The sequence below is a fragment of the Pipistrellus kuhlii genome, unplaced genomic scaffold, assembly GCF_014108245.1.
Source record: "Pipistrellus kuhlii isolate mPipKuh1 unplaced genomic scaffold, mPipKuh1.p scaffold_m20_p_15, whole genome shotgun sequence".
Classification (NCBI taxonomy): Eukaryota; Metazoa; Chordata; class Mammalia; order Chiroptera; family Vespertilionidae; genus Pipistrellus; species Pipistrellus kuhlii.
The window spans coordinates 29070041-29087657 of record NW_023425460.1 but is presented as its reverse complement, the minus strand read 5'-3'; the positions used below and the strand labels follow the sequence as shown (position 1 = coordinate 29087657).

The 17617-nt window shown below is 46.1% G+C and overlaps 1 protein-coding gene across 1 annotated transcript in view; it reads left to right on the top strand.

Annotated features, from left to right (window-relative positions):
- PIK3AP1 (phosphoinositide-3-kinase adaptor protein 1) overlaps positions 1 to 17617 on the top strand; it is a 90554-nt gene extending 72937 nt beyond the window's left edge. The window contains exons 12-17 of the mRNA XM_036438715.2: positions 505 to 716; positions 2113 to 2185; positions 6931 to 7086; positions 10677 to 10747; positions 12110 to 12228; positions 16166 to 17617. Of these exons, the coding sequence (XP_036294608.1) occupies positions 505 to 716; positions 2113 to 2185; positions 6931 to 7086; positions 10677 to 10747; positions 12110 to 12228; positions 16166 to 16223 (689 nt within the window). The 3' untranslated portion in view covers positions 16224 to 17617. The remainder of the gene's footprint in view (positions 1 to 504; positions 717 to 2112; positions 2186 to 6930; positions 7087 to 10676; positions 10748 to 12109; positions 12229 to 16165) is intronic.

Below are 17617 nucleotides of genomic sequence, written 5' to 3'. Positions count from 1 at the left end.
GGAGATCCAGGAGATACCTGGTGGAGCTGCCTGAGAATCCTATACTGATGGGAAAGGAGAGGGAGAAGAGATTGGGGTGCCCACAAATATTGTATAAATTTGTCACACTAGGGATAGCAACACTCTAGAAAGTGTCTGTAACAGCAGACAAAAGGGAAGCCTGCAATCTCCCAGTGACAAAGAATTCACCCAGAATGTCCCTGGTGCCTGGGCTGAGAGAAAGGCCCCTCAGTAATTCAGGTTTGAGGAGTTTCGTTTACTCATCATTCAGATTTCAGACCTCCCTAAAACATGGTGGTCTTTTCTACTTCCGTGTGATAAGCTTCGACGTTATTCGCTGCTTCCTTCTCTCCGATTCCACATCATCTGTGCCCCTTCCTGGTTTCACATGCAATTGTGCTTTTGAGAAGCGTCCTCTTGAGCCCAGGGCCAGCCTTGTTAACCCACTCATCCCTGACGCCCCAGCGGGGGAGCTGTCAAGCTGAGCTTTGCCTTCCTTTCCAGAGCCTCCTCCTCCCGTCAGACCGTGGCGAGACAGGCCCCCGTCCAGTATCTATGATCCTTTTGCTGGGATGAAGACGCCAGGCCAGCGGCAGCTCATCACCCTCCAGGAGCAGGTGAAGCTGGGCATCGTCAATGTGGACGAAGCTGTGCTCCACTTCAAAGAGTGGCAGCTCAACCAGAAGAAGCGGTCAGAATCCTTTCGCTTCCAGCAGGTAGCTGGCTCTGGAAGGAACTGGTTTCGTGTCTGTGTCTCCTAGACAGGAGTGGAGGGCTGGGCCCACAGCTGTCTTTTGTGCGTCTGCCACTGAGCCCCTGATGTGGGGCTGTTTGAGTGTTGTTGTGAGTCAGTACGTGTGTGGCTCTGTCACCTGTAACCACCACGGCTCCCTGGCGGAGAGCTGGATGACTTTTCTGGTTGTTGCCAGGCTAGAGATCAGGAACAAAGACTCAACTGTAAACCCCAAATCTGCGGCTGTGGCTTCCCTCCGCCTGGGGCCTTTTGCTGTTGCTTTCCAGCCTTTTCTTTTCAGAGTCTCTGTTTCTACTCTAGTGGCAAGACTCTTACAGAACTATCACACTTTAGAACTCAAAGAGAACTTGGAAAGCTCCCAAGAAATACGATAAAAAAGTCATAGATATAAAACTGCCCACGTTAAAACACACACACACACACACACACACACACACACACACACACAACTTCCAGCGCTTCCCTTCTGCTCTGTGGTCCAAGCTTAGTCTCTCAGCCACCGTCACAGCCCAACCCACCTTGCAGTGTGGCCTCTCCCATGTGAACCTTCTGCATGTCCGGTTGTTAGTCTGGGGGGCATTTTCCCTCGAATGTGCAGACTCTTCACTTCCAGTGTCTGTTGTTTATTGACTAAAGGAACAACAAATTTCCACCTTCACATGTCCATTCAACATTTATTGAATGACTATAATAGACCTGATTGCAGAATTACAGAAAGATGCAGGATCTGATCTCACTCTTTAAGAGTTCACAGTGTCTCTGAAGAAACACACACACACACACACACACACACACACACACACACACACACACACACTCAGCATAGCCCAGTGCCAGATGGCATGGGCAGTCAGTCACAAAGGACCAGAGCAGAGTAAGGAAGGCTTTAGGGAGAAGGGGAGCCTTGACCCAGGCCTGCAACAGAATGATGGAAAGCAATCGATGTCCTTCAAGGTCAGGGGAATCAGAACACAATTTCTGAGGCAGGAATGTGATGTGCGTGGAGTGTTTGTGAGCAGGTAGAAGATCGGGTTGGCTAAGGGGTATTCAAGGAAGATGGTAGTGGGCTATAAGGCTGGGAAGGAGCTGGGAAACGGGGAGGCGGGGGGAGGGAGAAGGGGGAGGATGGGAGACACTTTATGGTGGACAAGGTGTCTCTCTTCTCTTCAGGAACAGCTTCTAAGTGTACTTAGAATTCTCTAGGGGAAGATTGCAAATGCACTCAGCCTCATTTGCATGTTGGAGATATTATTGCAATGCGATATATCTTACAAATAGCATAAAGTCAGAAAGAAACTCTAATGCCTGGAGGTTATAACTCTGATGCATACTTTAAAAACAAACTAATTTTTCCCCAGGAAAATCTTAAACGGCTAAGAGATAGCATCACCCGAAGACAGAGAGAGAAGCAAAAAACAGGAAAGCAGACAGGTATGTGGCTCTGGGGGTGAGGGAGTTTGCTGCTTGCCCAGCACCCGTCACCCTGTTTACATATCCGGGTCCCCCGCCAGACTGTGATGTCTTTTGGACAATGGCTTCGCCTTGTTAGTTCTCTATGCCTAGTACCTGGGACATAAGACATGCCAGTCAGCAAGTGAATGAATGGATGGCTTGAGCTCTGCCTCCCTCTACCCTCCCACTCCAAGAGGGCGGTTTCTCCCCAGGCACCAACTCTCCCCTGGGCATCCAGGAAGATACGGGTTTTGTGCAGAGAAAGGAGAAAATCCCGCTTGCATGGTACCTGTTTTAGTTCAAGCAGGGAATTGTGTCACTGGTGTCCACACCACACACTGCGTCAGAAGCCCAGGGCCCACGCCGAGCAGGGCTCCTGCCGGGTGTCATGGCCGTGAATCCCAGTGCACACTGAGGACCAGGCCCCTACCTTCCCCTTGACTCGTCCTCCATGTGGCACCAACACCCTGTAAGGAGCGGGCATTTGCTCACACTGCATATTCCCCCTGAGAACCGGTGGCAGGTGGTTTCTCTGTGGTTTGCTCTAGCCAGCCTTACACCAAGAGGAGCTGGAAAAAAAAAAAAAAAAAAAAAAAAAAAAAAAAAAAAAAAGGCTCCCAGGGGCTCCCAGATCTTGAATGGAGCCTCATTACATAAAGAGATAAATCTTTTCCAGCTGCCATCAGCAGCCTAGTGAGTATGAATGATTTTTAATATTTGGGAGAAGAAGGGTATAAACAGGTTTTACCCATGGTAGAAGGTCAGAGAGGTCATCCTGATGATTTTAAAAATATGCTGCCACTAGTTAAGTCCACACGTGTCTGTCCTGCTGGTGAGAGAAGGAGAAAGGAGAAAAGGCAGAAAATCTGGTTCAAGATCTGCTAGTCATCCTTGGATTGGACAGAGGGTTCTGGGTAGTAAAGGGACTGAGGTGCTTTTTCTTTTTATTTTTTTGGTAATCCTCACCTAAGGTTATTTTTCCATTGATTTTTTTAGAGAAAGTGGAAGAGAGAGAGAGAGAGAGAGAGAGAGAGAGAAACATCAATGTGACGAATCCATTGGTTGCCTCCTGCACATGCCCCAACCAGGGTTGGGATGAAGCCTGCAACTGAGGTGTGTGCCCTTGACAGGAATCAAACCCAGGACCCTGCAGTCCGACGGCTGACGCTCTATCCACTGAGCCAAACCGGCTAGGGCAGAGGTCCTTTTTAAAACTAGAATGCATGAACTCCACAATGGAAGCCTTGGTTAAATGGAGCATTCAAGCTTTTGAATGTAGACAGCATCGAGAAAGCTGCAATTCGGCGATGCACGAGGGGCAAGAGAGCCAGGGCATTCAGACACCGGCTCCCATGTCTTTGGTGGAGGCCTGCTGGGGTGGGGATGAGGGCCCTGCAATCTGGCTACCAGAGGAAGCCTTGGCAGGTGGGAGTCGGACCCTGCACTGGATGGTGTGGCCCAAAGGCTTCAGAGCACCTGCCAAAGAGAAGGCATTATCTGTGGTTGAGTAAATATGATCTATTAGTTATCTCCATAAAACTCAATTACATATATATTTAGTAACATACCAACTGGTAATTGCCTATTCTAGGGATTTTCACACTGTGTGCACACTTGTGGGGATGGGAGATTGGGGTTGGGGGTGGAGTGGGCGATGGGGGAGGAGATTAGGATTGGGACAGAGTTTGAGGCCACATACTCTGCTTCCACCATCACCGCTCCTTTAAGAAATGTGTTTTCTACACTGAGCTTCCATTTTCCCTAGAGGACAGAATTCTGCTTTCCAAAAACCGAAAAACCATTTGAAAACCATTGGCACAGAATAACATTGATCTATAGGAAAATGAGGGTTGACGGACGGCATTTCTGATTAAAGGACATTTTCCAGAAATGGAGCCCACTTTAGACCAAAGACAAATGGAGTTCTTCATTTAGAAACTTCATTTGCCTTAGAAAATAAAAACAATGATCCTTTTTCTTTAATTTGGGTTGGCACAGCATGAATAATTAAAAAGTAAGAATTTGTTCAAAATAACTTGCCAGCCTTTCTTCAGCCATATGGAGCTATGTTGCTCTTACATTGATGGTGTAGGAGAGCAGAAGAGGGCTGGCGTGGCTCCAGATTTGTTGAACACCCGGCCCCACAGAGAAGACAATCAATATTTGTGTTCTGGGTGTGACTGTGGCCGGTCCGGGGCAGGACCAAGAGCCGCAGGCTGGGTCCCAGGAGACTGAGTTCTGATCCCCACGTGGTCACTGGAGCATTTTATAACCCAGGACAATTCCTTGATCCCCCCTTGTGCTTCAGTGTCCTCACCCATGGTCACACCTGACTGACTTCCTTACTGGAGAAGTGGTGACGTTCACGGGAGGTTTAATAACACATGTGAACGCACTTTGGGGAAAGTCCTAGGCAATCTAGCAATGATAACTAGCATTCCTGGCATTGTTCCTTTGTTCAAAGACTGTCAGGATTTTGTAGACATTTAGACTGGCTCTACTTGATTTTTTTTAAGGTTTGGCTCCCTTCTTCCTCCCTCCCCCAACCTATTCTACTTTTCTTCCTCCTAGAATTGGTTGAGAGTGGAATATTGCTTCATTGAAGGGGGTGAAGCAAACAGGAGCCTCTCTTTAAAAGATTGTTGTTTAAAAAAACCATGCCAGGGCCCAACCAGTGTGGCTCATTGGTTGAGTGTCCACCTGTGAACCAGGAGGTCCAGTTCAATTCCTGGTCGGGGTACATGCCCGGGTTGCCGGCTCCATCCAATAGGGGGAGTGCAAGAGGCAGCTGATCAATGATTCTTTCCCTTTCCCTTCTTCTCTGAGATCAAGAAAAAAAATAATATAAACAATAACAACAAAACATGCTAGGTCAAAGCTGAGAGAGGCAAAAAAGTGAGACAGTTATTTGGACTTTAAAAACCCATAGGCTCACACTCATAGGCGGGTACACCCTGCTAGTCTCTGCCCATGTGGTTCCAAGTGTGGGTGGGTGCTTCCACCATTCAGATGTAACCAAGAGAGCCGAGGAGGTGAAAAAGATGTGTGCTACACAGAGACCTGGAAAGCGGGTTTAATATTAAGACCAGACATGGCACATGGAACTAGAGTCTCTAGAATGAGGAGAGCTTGTGACTTCACAACCTAACAATGCACCTTTTTTTTCAGTCCTCACCTGAGGATATGATTTTATTGATTTTTAGAAAGTGTGGAAGGGAGATAGATAGATAGATAGATAGATAGATAGATAGATAGATAGATGATAGAAAGAAAGATAGAAACATTGATCAATTGCTCCCACTGGGGATCGAACCTGCAACTTAGATATATGCCCTGACCAGGAACTGAGCCTGCAACCTTTTGGTGTACAGGAAGACACTCCAAGCAACTGAGCTACCAGCCAGGGCCAACAATGCACCTTTTCAATATTCTCGGTGCAGAATGTTTGTCATCCACTTGGTCTATCCTGTCTTCACACCAGCTCTTTCATGCTGCTCTAGCTTATCCATGTGCGCTTACTGGCAGACTTCTGGCTTTGGCAAACAGAGCCACCTCTACCCTTGGACTCCCTGAATGAACTTCCTGCTATGCCTATCCCACAGAAGAGTGGGGCGGAGGAGGAAGTGGTACCTGGAAGATAAGGTGCCACGTACACCGGAACTTGCACCTCTCCCCAGAGGTCCTGGCTCATGCAGCTAGCGGAGCTCACCTGGCGGTTACACTTCCCTAAGGAGGAAGCTAGTGTGCCACCTATAGGTGTTTTATTCTGCTCAGACAGCACGAATTGTTTTCTGGGCATATACCCAGGGGTGGAAATCTAGGGAGAAATAAAGATCAACCACTAGGCAGGGCGAAGCCAATAAAAAGATCAGGTCAGCAGTCCCACTTATAATACCAGCTGTGTATTGGGAGCATGCTGCCTCACTTGCCTGTGCTTCAGTTTCTGCTGGGAATGGTGACAGTAGTGTTTATTTCATGATGCTGAGAGGTTTCAAGGAGCTAAAAAGATGGCTGCTCTTAGAATTCTACCTAACATTGACCGGCCGGCATCTCAGCTGTTGGGCATCAACCTATGAATCAGGAGGTCATGGTTTGGTTCCTAATCGGGGCACATATCCAGAATGCAGGCTAGATCCCCAGTGTGGGGAATGGAGGGGGGGAGGAGGGGAGCAGAAAATCAATGATTCTCTCTCATCATTGATGTTTCTCTCTCTCCCTCTCTCTCCCTCTTTGAAGTTAAAATAGTAATAATAATAATAATAATAATAATAATAATGATAAAGAATTCTACCTAATGCACAGGATAACCTATTATTAGAACCAATGATGTGCACACCCCCTCTTCAAAAAGGGAACTAATTCAGAGAGGTCAACTGAATGACTCCCGTTCCATAGCCGGAGCCCCAAACCTTTCCCTAATCAAATATTCTTTCCACTACCCGGGAAGGAAGCACTTCCCTGCTCTTTCTCACATCCCTCATCTCTCTCTTTTGCTCCCCAACAATAGCCACACAGGATTCTGTTGGAGTTTCAGTGATGAATTGGGCAGAAGCCCATCCGTTCTCCCTCCTCTTCCTCTCCTCTTTTCTCTCTCCTCTCCGCTCGCTCTCCTCCAGACACCGTCCAGGTTCAGGTGAGGGAGGCAGATGGAGAGGGAACAGCCAAGCAGTTTGGTAAATGACAGTCTAGCGCTTGAAGCTTATCCTGTTTTCCTCTCATTCCAGCCTTGGAGATCACCGTCCCAATTAGGCACTCACAGCTGCTGCCCGGCAAAGTGGAGATTGGAGTCTATGAGAGTGGCCCCAGGAAAAGCGTGTTCCCCCCAAGGACGGAGCTAAGACGAGGAGACTGGAAGACAGATAGCACCTCCAGCACAGCGAGTGAGCAGGCTGAGCCTGGTGGGGAGGGGGAGGGGGAGAAGGTGCTTTCACAGCTGACTCCAGCTGGCTGGCGCCTTTGGCCTCTGCCACAAGCTCTGTGATGAGCCCCGCACATCTCAGTAGGAGCCTGCTTTGGGTTTGGGAGGTGTAAGAAATGGGGGCATTTAACCTGTGAGTTTCACCTTTTCTTCAGGGACCAAAGATCCATTACACAAATACTCCCTAGAGCCAGGTTGCATGATAATGGCTACCCTAGTCCTTTTATAAATAGAAAAATCTAGTATAATACTAGTTAACGTTGAGCATTTACTACATGCTAAGTCTCTTCACTAGCTTCTTTCATTTAATTATCATCATGACTGCCTTGCTCTCCGTTACATAGCTGGTAAGTGGTAGAGCTGGGATTTGAACTCAGGTAAGCTGGTCCAGGGCCAAGACTTTAACCATTATTCTTTTTGTGTCCTTAACCGTGTTAAGGAGAGGGAAAGGGCACAAAGTCAAAACCATTAGAAAACAATGGACTCAAATTTGAGAATTCCAACTAAATGGGTGAGGATTTAATTAGGAGATGTCTTCCTTTTGGCTGGAAGGCTTGAATCGGTGCCTGATTGCAGCAGACAATAGGTGACATGTGCAGGCAGGAGCTGGGGACTTTGTTTCCACATCCAGGGCGGTGCTAGCCGACTTCACCACCCGAGTAGAGGAGTTTCCTTTAGTGTTATCAGCACAGCTAGGAATGCCAGGAAAGAGCCAGGGCTAAGCTGAATTTCAGGACTCCCATCTCCTAAAATGTCAGGCATTGGCATTGGATGTTGGAACAGAATGTAAAGCAACAGAGGTATGATGGGGGCATGCTGCCTCACTTCTCCGTGCCTTAGTTTCTGTTGGGAATGATGGCAACAGCGATTATTTCATCAGGCACAGGAAGATCATTGAACCCAAGGGTTCTTGATCTTTTCTGCATCACAAACGCCTTGGTGGATCTGATACCTGCTCTCAATGCACTTCCTGAAAAATGTATATGCGCTCGAGGGCGCACACAGACACGCACTTTTGCTCACTTTTAGGTCAAGAACCTCTGAACGAGTTTCCCTCCTTACTTTTAGATAGAGTATTTGCGATCCAGAAAAGGAAAGAGTTTTGCCCAAGGTCACACAGCCAGTGAGTGGCAAAATGGAAGTGGAAGCCAGCTCCTCTCAGGTTAACATTCCTGCCACTATTACCTGTCAAAACAGACCCAAAGTAGACCACATGACCACATGGGAAGTCTAGACTGGACAGAGAGAACTTCCCCTTACATTATGGGGGGTGATAATGCATATCTAAAATCCCCTTAAGGCAATTTAGAGAATTCTGACAAGTTCAGAAATGAGAGATTTTTTTTTCAGGAATCCCAGGTGATGGAGGAAACAAGGGCACATGGCCCATCTCTCAGATATTTCCTGGAGGACAGAAGTGGTACAAACCCTCTCAGGGTGAGGGCAGTCCATTGTAGGGGAGAGGGAGGGGAAATTTACCAAGACAAAGGCAAAGTCCTCGGTTCGGGTGCAGATTAATTTTAAAGGCTTTATGCATGTGCCTTACTCTGAGTTAGTTTGGGGTTAGGTGTTGTAGTGTAACCCCCATCTTACAAAAGACACCTCAAAAAAAGTCGAATTATGGAGTCATTTATTAAAGTTTGGGGGCATACAAGGGGCTAAAGCTCCAAATCTCACAGCCCCGAACAGCTCGCCACTTCTGGCTTATATTGGCAGGATATCACAAAAGTATCGATTACATCTTTGGGTCTGGGATGAGGAACCTGTTTCTTGAAAAAGCATTTTTACAGAAGCAGAATTTGAGCAACTTAGTGATCTACGAATCACTGAATCAACAGAAACACATTATCTGGGACTGACCACCTGGACAATTTAGAATAATTGTGCTGTCCAGATTCTGGGATCACTGAGTCAACGGGAATGCACTGTCAGTAGCTACTAAGGCAATTTAGGGTAATGGAACTGTCTTGGGTCCCAGGAATGTGCTTCGGTGACCAGTGAGATCACAATCAATGGGATATTCAAACCATCATCAATGGAGTATTGAGAGAGCATACATAAGTTCAGAAAGTCAAAATAATTTTTAAATGAGTACAGAACCCAAAACAGCAAGGTTAAAATATTAAACAGCAATTTTTACCCAACTATGGTTGCTACCATATTCATAGAAACAGAATGGAAAACATAAACGGTGCTTCTTACCTTGTGCAGTGGTTTATGGCCTAGGGATGGCTAGCTCATCTGGCTAGAAAATGTTAGTAAGTGACACTGATGGATTTTACCCTACCCTGGGCTATAGACTGCATCCAGTCCCTGTTAGACAGTTCCAGTCACCTATTGCTATGTAACACACCACCCCAAACACAGGGGCTTGTAACGGACATTCATTTGTGAAGGAGGCTGAAGCCCTCACCCTCTGCAGGCTGATGACTTGCTTGCCCACATTCCCCTTGGATTGTACAATTGTGATACATGCACATGTTTGACATAATTTCTAAATAGAAAACTTCAACAACAAAACTTGTTTGCAGCTTTCAGAAGTAGCCCGAATAAGTGAAAAATAGAGCATCTCTGCTTCCCTGTCAAATCAGAGCACTAGTACCACATAGCATTTTCATAGGAGTTAAGTAATGTTTTTATAGCACGCTAGAGGCCTAGTGCATGAAATTTGTGCACTTGGGTGTTCCCACAGCCTGGGGGTTTGGGGGGAGGAAGGGAGACTCTCACTGTGCAGGGGCCTTTGGGGGATGTCTAACTGACATCCTTAATGCTGCTGCACAGGTGGGAAAGGCTCCCACCACTGTACCTGCACTCGTCAGCCATGAGCCCAGTTTCTGGCTAAGCGACGCTCCCCCTGTGGGAGTGCACTGAAAACCAGGGGGCAGCTTCTGCGTTGAGGGTCTGCCCCCTGGTGATCAGTGTGCATCATAGTGACTGGTTGTTCTGCAGTTCAGTTGATCTGCATATTAGCCTTTTACTATATAGGACTAGAAGCCCGATGCACAAAGATTCGTGCTAGAATGGTCTTTCCACTCTGGCCCAGCCCCTTTCCGTTCAGACCCCAGAGCCACCTCTTTTCACTCCTAGAGCCACCTCTTTCTGCTCCAACCCCGCCTTCCCACGTTACCCAGAGGCCCTGAGAGACCAGGGGTGGAGCAGAACGCCCCACCTACCCCCATCACTCAGGGGCTGTGTATGCAAATCAACTGCCATCTTTGTTGTGTTAATTTGTATATCACTTCTGATTGGCTGGTGGTGTAGCAGAGGTACAGTCAATTTACATGTTTGTCTATTAGTAGGTAAGATAATGTATGAGAAGCCCTCTGTAAATGGTAGTTGTAAAGCAAAATATGTAATAAAAAGGTGAACCATTTTGTTTTATACTGAAAGAAAAACTGACCTCTAGTAAAATGGTTTAAGATGGCAACATTTGAAAACCCGTATATTCGCAGCTTATGTATTGTTGCTATCGGTAAAAATAAATATGTGCTAGAGTTGTGTATTTCAGCCTGAGAGAATGTAAGGTCCTTCTGATTTTGTTTTTACCCTCAGGCAGCATGAGTAACCGATCCAGCACTCGGAGCCTCCTCAGTGTGAGCAGCGGGATGGAGGGGGACAATGAGGTGAGTGAGAGCCGAGACCCCCATCTGTCTAGTCCTAGGGGTCATTTCATTGCAAGAAATAGAAATCCAGGTGAAAGAAGCCAGACACAGAGATCACATATTGTGGGATTCCATTTCTATGAACTGTCTTGAATGGGTAGGTCCATGGAGACAGAATGCAAATTGGTGGTTGCCAGGAGCTGGGGGGAGGGAGAAATGAGCAGAACTGGCTCAAAGGGCATAGTGTTTCCTTTAGGGGTGATGAAAATGATTTGGGACTAGATAGAGGTAGTTAGTGGTTGCACAATAATATAATATACTAAATGTCACTATGAGCTGCTGGCTTTATAATGGCTTCATTTACGCTTAGAATTTCATCTCAATAAAAAGAGGAAAGAAGGTGGAAAGGAAAGAAGGGAGAGAAGGAGTGAGGGAGGGAGGGAAGAAATCCACTCAGGCTGGTTAAGCCAAAGGGGCATCTATGAGAAGGAGCTGGATGAGTCTCCCAGGGATCAGGCACAGTGATTGCAGTTTGGGGCCTAGATCAGAAGTGGCGAGATGCTAGAGCCAATGTCACTGGTCTATTTCTCAGGGCCACAAGCTCTATCGTCTCTACTTCTCTGTGGATATCTGCTCTCTTTTCTCAAAGCTCCCAGGTCTTTTCTGCCTCCACAGCTAGAGTGACAAATAGTCCCTTGAGGTCATAAGACCTCCCAGCAGGGAGTAGCTCATGGTTCTGACTCAGGGACCAGGGGCTGGGACAAGTGGTAGTGGTCACATGGGAAAGGATCACCCAGGAGACTCCTCAAGAAAGGGTCCTAGGAGTGGGGCCATCCCTTCAGTGCACAGCTATGTGTTTTACCCTGTGACGGTTCTGTTGTCCCCCAAAGGGACTTTTGTTTAAAAATAAAAATTCTCCAGCTCTATCTGCTTATATAGAGCAGTACTTCTCAAACTTTAATATGCAGAAGAGTTGCCTAAGATCCAGTTAAAATGCAAGTTCTGATTGAGCAAGTCCGAGGAGCAACCTTAGATCCTGACATTTCTCACAAGCGTCCAGGTGATGCTGACCTGGATGGCCCAGAGACTGTGGTTGGAATAGCAAGGACCATTAATGATCATATGGGCCTGATTGTCTGCTGAGCGGCTCCACGAGTCAATGGGAAGCTGCCCTGCTTTTGCTGGGTTGATGATACGTTTGTGAATAACCGTCAGCCCAAGCCTGAGGAGGCATCAGGGCTTTGGGGATAGTGGTATATGTCCGTCTGCCTTCCCTGATCTTGAAAATATGCTGGGAACTTACCACATGCTGGTTGCATGATGTAATTTTCACCAATCAGTCTTCTGTTTTGTTGTTGTTGTTTTGTTTTGTTTTTGCTGTAGGATAACGAAGTCCCTGAGGTGACCAGAAGTCGGAGTCCAGGCCCCCTACAAGTGGACGGAGCACCCGCCCTGCCCCTGGACAGGCCCCCCAGGGTGCCGCCCCGAGCTGCCTCACAGAGGTAACATGCAAGCGGATAGGAAAGCTTTCCCCTCACTTTCTGAATCTTGTTTAAGTTGTTAATTTAAGTGGCTCATCAGAATGGAATTTAGAGATGGTTTGTTTGTTGACCCATCCCGGTTGCAGAGTAGGGCATCGGAGAAAGAGGGCCCAGGAGGGAACCCTGATGCTCTTCGTGGTGGAAGGTAAATCCCAGGGGAGTGGAGGAGCTTGGGACATCTAAGATGACCCAAGAATGACTGCCTGCTTTTGTCCTATTTCCGTGTGGACGCTTCATTAATTTAGGCCATGCTTTATTCAGACACACACACACTTTTAAGAGCAAATGAAATATTTCATCAATGAAATACATTGGCACACATCCACTTTTTTACTAACTTGTATTTATTTTGTTAGCATTTAGCTCCCTACTAACTAATTCCCTTGGCCGTATTGTGGAGACGGTGCCTTTTGGGAACCAGGAGGCAAGATGGAATCGGGAATGACAAGAGGAGAGGCAGCATGGTATGGTGACGAGGAGCATGGCTCTAGTAGCATGCTACCTGGAGACAGGTCTCCTCTGGCTGTCACTTGAGAACTTGGCTGAATGAATTAACATTCATGTGCCTCCCCTTAGATTAACCATTCCTGCCTCCCTCACAGCTCCCACATCCAGCGTGTCTCCAGGCCCTGTCTGTTCCGCTGCCCTTTCAGCTCTCAGAGGCACCCCTCCTCTCCGTCTGCCAGGACCTAAGTGCATCCACAGAGGCCCGTAGTTACCCCCTCTGCCTCCAGCTGGTCCCTCCTCCACACTGCAACCAGAGTGCACTTTCTAGAACAGAAATAGCTGATGATGTCATATAGGCTTTCACATTTAATTCTGTATTTGTTAGCAAGCTCCAGTCTCTCTCTAGCCTTAAGTCCCACCCTCCCTGCTGTATTCACCAAGGCCCCATCCCTTAAAAATTCCCAGGGAGCTGTGCCAGTTTGTACCATGTCTTTGTTCAATCTGCTCCTTTTCCCTGAAATGCTGTCTTCAGTTCCTGCTTAGAAAATTCTGACACACGTTTTAAGATTCAGTCCAAGTACTTCCTCTCTGAAGCCTTCCCTGATGCTCTTGGGTGAACTTTCTTGCGATTTCCCAAACACCTCTATGAGACTTCATTCCACATGGTGGCCCATGTTTACATACCCGTCTCCTCAAGTCGATGGTGAACCTTGAGAGAATAGAAACTGTTTTTGATTTAAAAATTTTCCAATGGAGGTGTCATTACCTGTGTTTGGTAGGTTCAGAGAACTTGACCTTGTCCTTCAGACATGTGCATAAGTGTCTCTGCTATATGATTTCCCTGGTCATCACACTCAGTAGAATACTGACTTTCCTATTGTCATTCTCACCTATGACATTCTCAGCACTGTGAGAATGGAATCTATGCCCATTTTACTTGCTGTTATTTCATCCCATATCCAAGAGTAAATGAATAATAGATATTTATCTATTATAGAAAGGAAGGAAGGAAGGAAGGAAGGAAGGAAGGAAGGAAGGAAGGAAGGAAGGAAAGAAGGAAGAAGTGGTATCATCTGACTGTCCTCTGGCTTTCTCCTATAAGCCCACAGTTTATAGGGTAGCCTGGGGAGATGGAAGGGGATCTGCCCATTTGTTTTCTCTGGGTAAAGAGACAACCATATAAAACCAGCTACTCCCAGGGGCCACAGCGGGACCTCCTGAGGATATCTGTGGTTATTTTTTCCTACTTCTGCCTCTCTCTGTCATTCCTGAGAGAGCCTTTCTTTTCCCATTCTTGCCATTTCCTTGACCTATACAAAACGTGCCTTCAAAAGACATTTAGTAAATATTTACTCATTGATTCATTTAATCCTCAAGTACACAACTCTAGGGTAGCACAGTTCAATAGCAGCGCCTGACAAAGCTTTCTTTCTTGACTTACTGACTTGCTTCCAAGAGAATTGATATTGGGTCTAGAGCACACATGTGGAAATGCCACCTGCAATCGTTGCCCCTGTTTGTAAAATGACCTACCCAAGTCTATCTGTAGTGTCATTTAGGACTATTCAGAAAGCATCCAGAATAACAGGGAGGAGGGGGGCGGTGCTTTAGGAAAGCAAATGTGGCGTTTGGATAACACACCTAGTGATCCCATGAGGAAGGAGTTGTGAGAAGCAGACCGGAAATTCTCACTTCTTCTCTCAAGGGTCCTTCCAGCTATAGTGTGTCTGCTGCCTGGCTGCATATTTGAATTCCTGGTGTTTTACAATAAAGGTTTTGTCATTATTCAGGTATGGCAAGTCAACAGATCAGGGATGACTGCTGTTGAAAAGACAGTTTGCTATACTCACAGATCCCAAGGGGGTGGAGGTGGGAGGCACTGGGTTTACCCTTTTCCCCCAAAAATAAGACAGTGTCTTATATTAATTTTTGCTCCCAAAGATGCGCTAGGTCTTATTTTCAGGGGGTGTCTTATTTTTCCATGAAGAAGAATACAGTACACATTTATTGTTAAATGAAAATAAAGGAAATTTATTACCTGTATATGGTACAGTAGTATGGTAGTTGTCAACACAAACCAGACAAACTGTGAATCCTACAGTATCAAGAATTTACTCATTTATTCAATGACAATGATGTCATTATTTTCTGGAAGATCATCATAACAATCCAATTCTTAAATTTCCTGGTGAATTTCTTGTGACTCCATTTCTTTCAGAATCAGTGGACCAAATCTCTCATGTTTAGCCTAGGGGGGCCTTATTTTTAGAGGATGCCTTATATTTTACTCAGAAGGAAACCTGTAAGTACCATAGGTCTTATTTTCGGGGAAACACGGTAGTCAGGAGAATGGGAGGTGAGAAGAGCTTTTGCTGTGGTTTCCACAGGAAGGAACAGTGAGGTGGTTAGCAGATTTAGAATGAACTAGACTGAGCAATTTCAGCAGTCCTGGAGCAACAGGGCTGCCTCTAGTGTCAGGCACCTAGCCCTGGGTGGTTAGGGCAGGTGGACAGTCTCCCCTCCAGTTCTGAGTGTGCTTCCTGGGAGCATATGAAAGGTGTGCTGCCAGGTACATTGTTTGCTATCTCTAGGAATTAGTTTACCCTCCGAGGGGCAGCCTCTTCAGGCCCAGATCAGCAAGGCCCCAGGTGTTAAAGCATCAGAAAACAAAAGCTTGGTTGATACCACTGGTTGGGTAGAGATACTATTAAAATGTTCTGATGCTTGAGCCCAGTCCTCTAGAGATGATGATGGTATGGGTCTGGGATAGAGCCTGGGGACTGGTATTGTTTAAAGCTTGACTGGTGATTCTAATGTGCAGTGAGGATGGTGAGCCACAGCTAGCATGCATGTCACTCGGAGGTCCCTATGTGTGGCCGGTTTCACTAATTAAGGAACATGTCCTCTGTTTAACAGACCAGATTTGCAGCAAATCATGGATACATAAGAACTACTTAATCAAATTCATTTTTAAATAGTTGCTTTATCTTTCTTTTAAAAAAAATATTATGCAGTAATTACAAAGGTTAAAGACTTTTCCATCTCAAATAAAAAAAAAATACCTACTATAATTATACACATAGCATAGTACCTTATAAGATTGATTCCAAGAAATATCATGGTGCATTTTCTTTTTTCTTTAAATTGAACTTATTGGGGTGACACTGGTCAATGAAACTATACAGGTTTCTGGGGCACATTATACATCATCTGTATAATGTATCGAGTGTGTTCACCACCCAAGGTCAAGTCTCCTTTCATCACCATTTATGCCCTCTTTCCCTTTTCTTCCTCTCCCCAGCCCCCTTCCCCTCTGGCAATCACTAAAACAGTCCCGGGACATTTTCAACCTGGGGAGACCAATTCTTTCCCACCTGCAGTGTTTGGCGTAGGAAATCCTGTTCACATCACGATCTGCAAGGTCATGCTTTTGCTTTATCTTTCGTTCCAGGCCTCCAGCCAGGGAGATCTTCCCGCCTCCTCCACCTGTTCCACGCAGAGGTCGTTGAGTCCACCTCCTGAAAGCTGCCGACTCCGGGCCTTCGATAATGATGTCTTCATGTGGCGTTTCATGGCGTGACTGCTGACCTTGAGACCCGCTCTCATTACTGATATTGTTGCGGCCCTGCTGGTTTGGGCTTTCCTTAAAGAAGATACTATTGAGGCACGGTGGAGGGAAAAACTGAGGGCTTTCACCACCATTGCCAAGTATATTGACCCATATCCTCCTTTGCCAAAAGGATGAAGACTTACTTAGTTGGGATACTTACCTCTAATTTGACGTGTTGGAAGCCTGAAAGATTGGTTAGGAATGTACATTACACGTGATTTTACTGAAATGCATTTATATTAGGCCTTACTTACCTGCTAATTCAGACTAATTTCTACACATGGTTATGGTTTAGTACTTACAGTAGTCAAGTAAGAAGATGTATCCCGATTTTTAAACAATTCTCCAACTTTTCTGCTGAACAGGCCAGCACTGTTCCTTCATCTCGTATTAAAACCTGTGAGCAGACACCCAACTATGTCAATAACAAAGTATGAAGACCGAGAAACAGTGAACAGGAGGCTGGTGTTGCAGTCAAACGCAGGAGAGTGTGTGAACGCCAGGGCTGGTCACAGACAACAATCTGAAAAGGCCTTTAGAGGGGGATTAGTCCCAGCTTTCCTGATCTAGAAGTCAAATCCAAGGTTCCCCAGATGCCTGGATCTGAGAGTCTTCGGGTGTTTAGAGGAAGAGGCAGTTCAGAGTCTGGGCCTGCGAATTCCAGGTGACCACACTTTCCATCTCCAAATAGCCAAGCCCGCTCCCTCAGGCAGTGCTCAGATGTAGACATTCAGTCAGTGACTGACTCTTGTCCTCCGGAAGTTTCTTCCATGATTTCCCAGGCATGTATTTCCCCCCCAAAATGTGGGCATTAATACTTCAGTGTGCTTTCAAAAGAGTGATGCTGCTAAGGAACATCTCTTAGTGGTTGGAACCAGAAGCTTGGGGTGCCAGGAACCCCATTTATTGCTCTGCCGTCTTTGTAGGTCTTAGTTCTGGCCATGAAGAGAGAAGAGGGTCCTTGGCATGTTCTCTGCTAAGGGGTAGAAAGGGAAGGAAGAGCCTCAAGTACAAATAGTTATTTTCTTATACACCTATTATTGCCACTGGGCTTTGGAAATCTGTTTGTGCAGAGAATATAGAGCCTAAAGTATGCCATTAATTTTTAGTTCCTGCCACATCAATCTCCCTTCAAAACACAGGTTCTTCATTTGATATTTATACATACAATAAAATTAGTATTGGGCCTATTTATTTAAAAAATGTCAGAAATCTTGTGGTTTTCCAGGAAATTATTCTCTGTCCCACACAGGTGTATAAAAGCCACACTATTAAAGATCATTTAGTACAGTT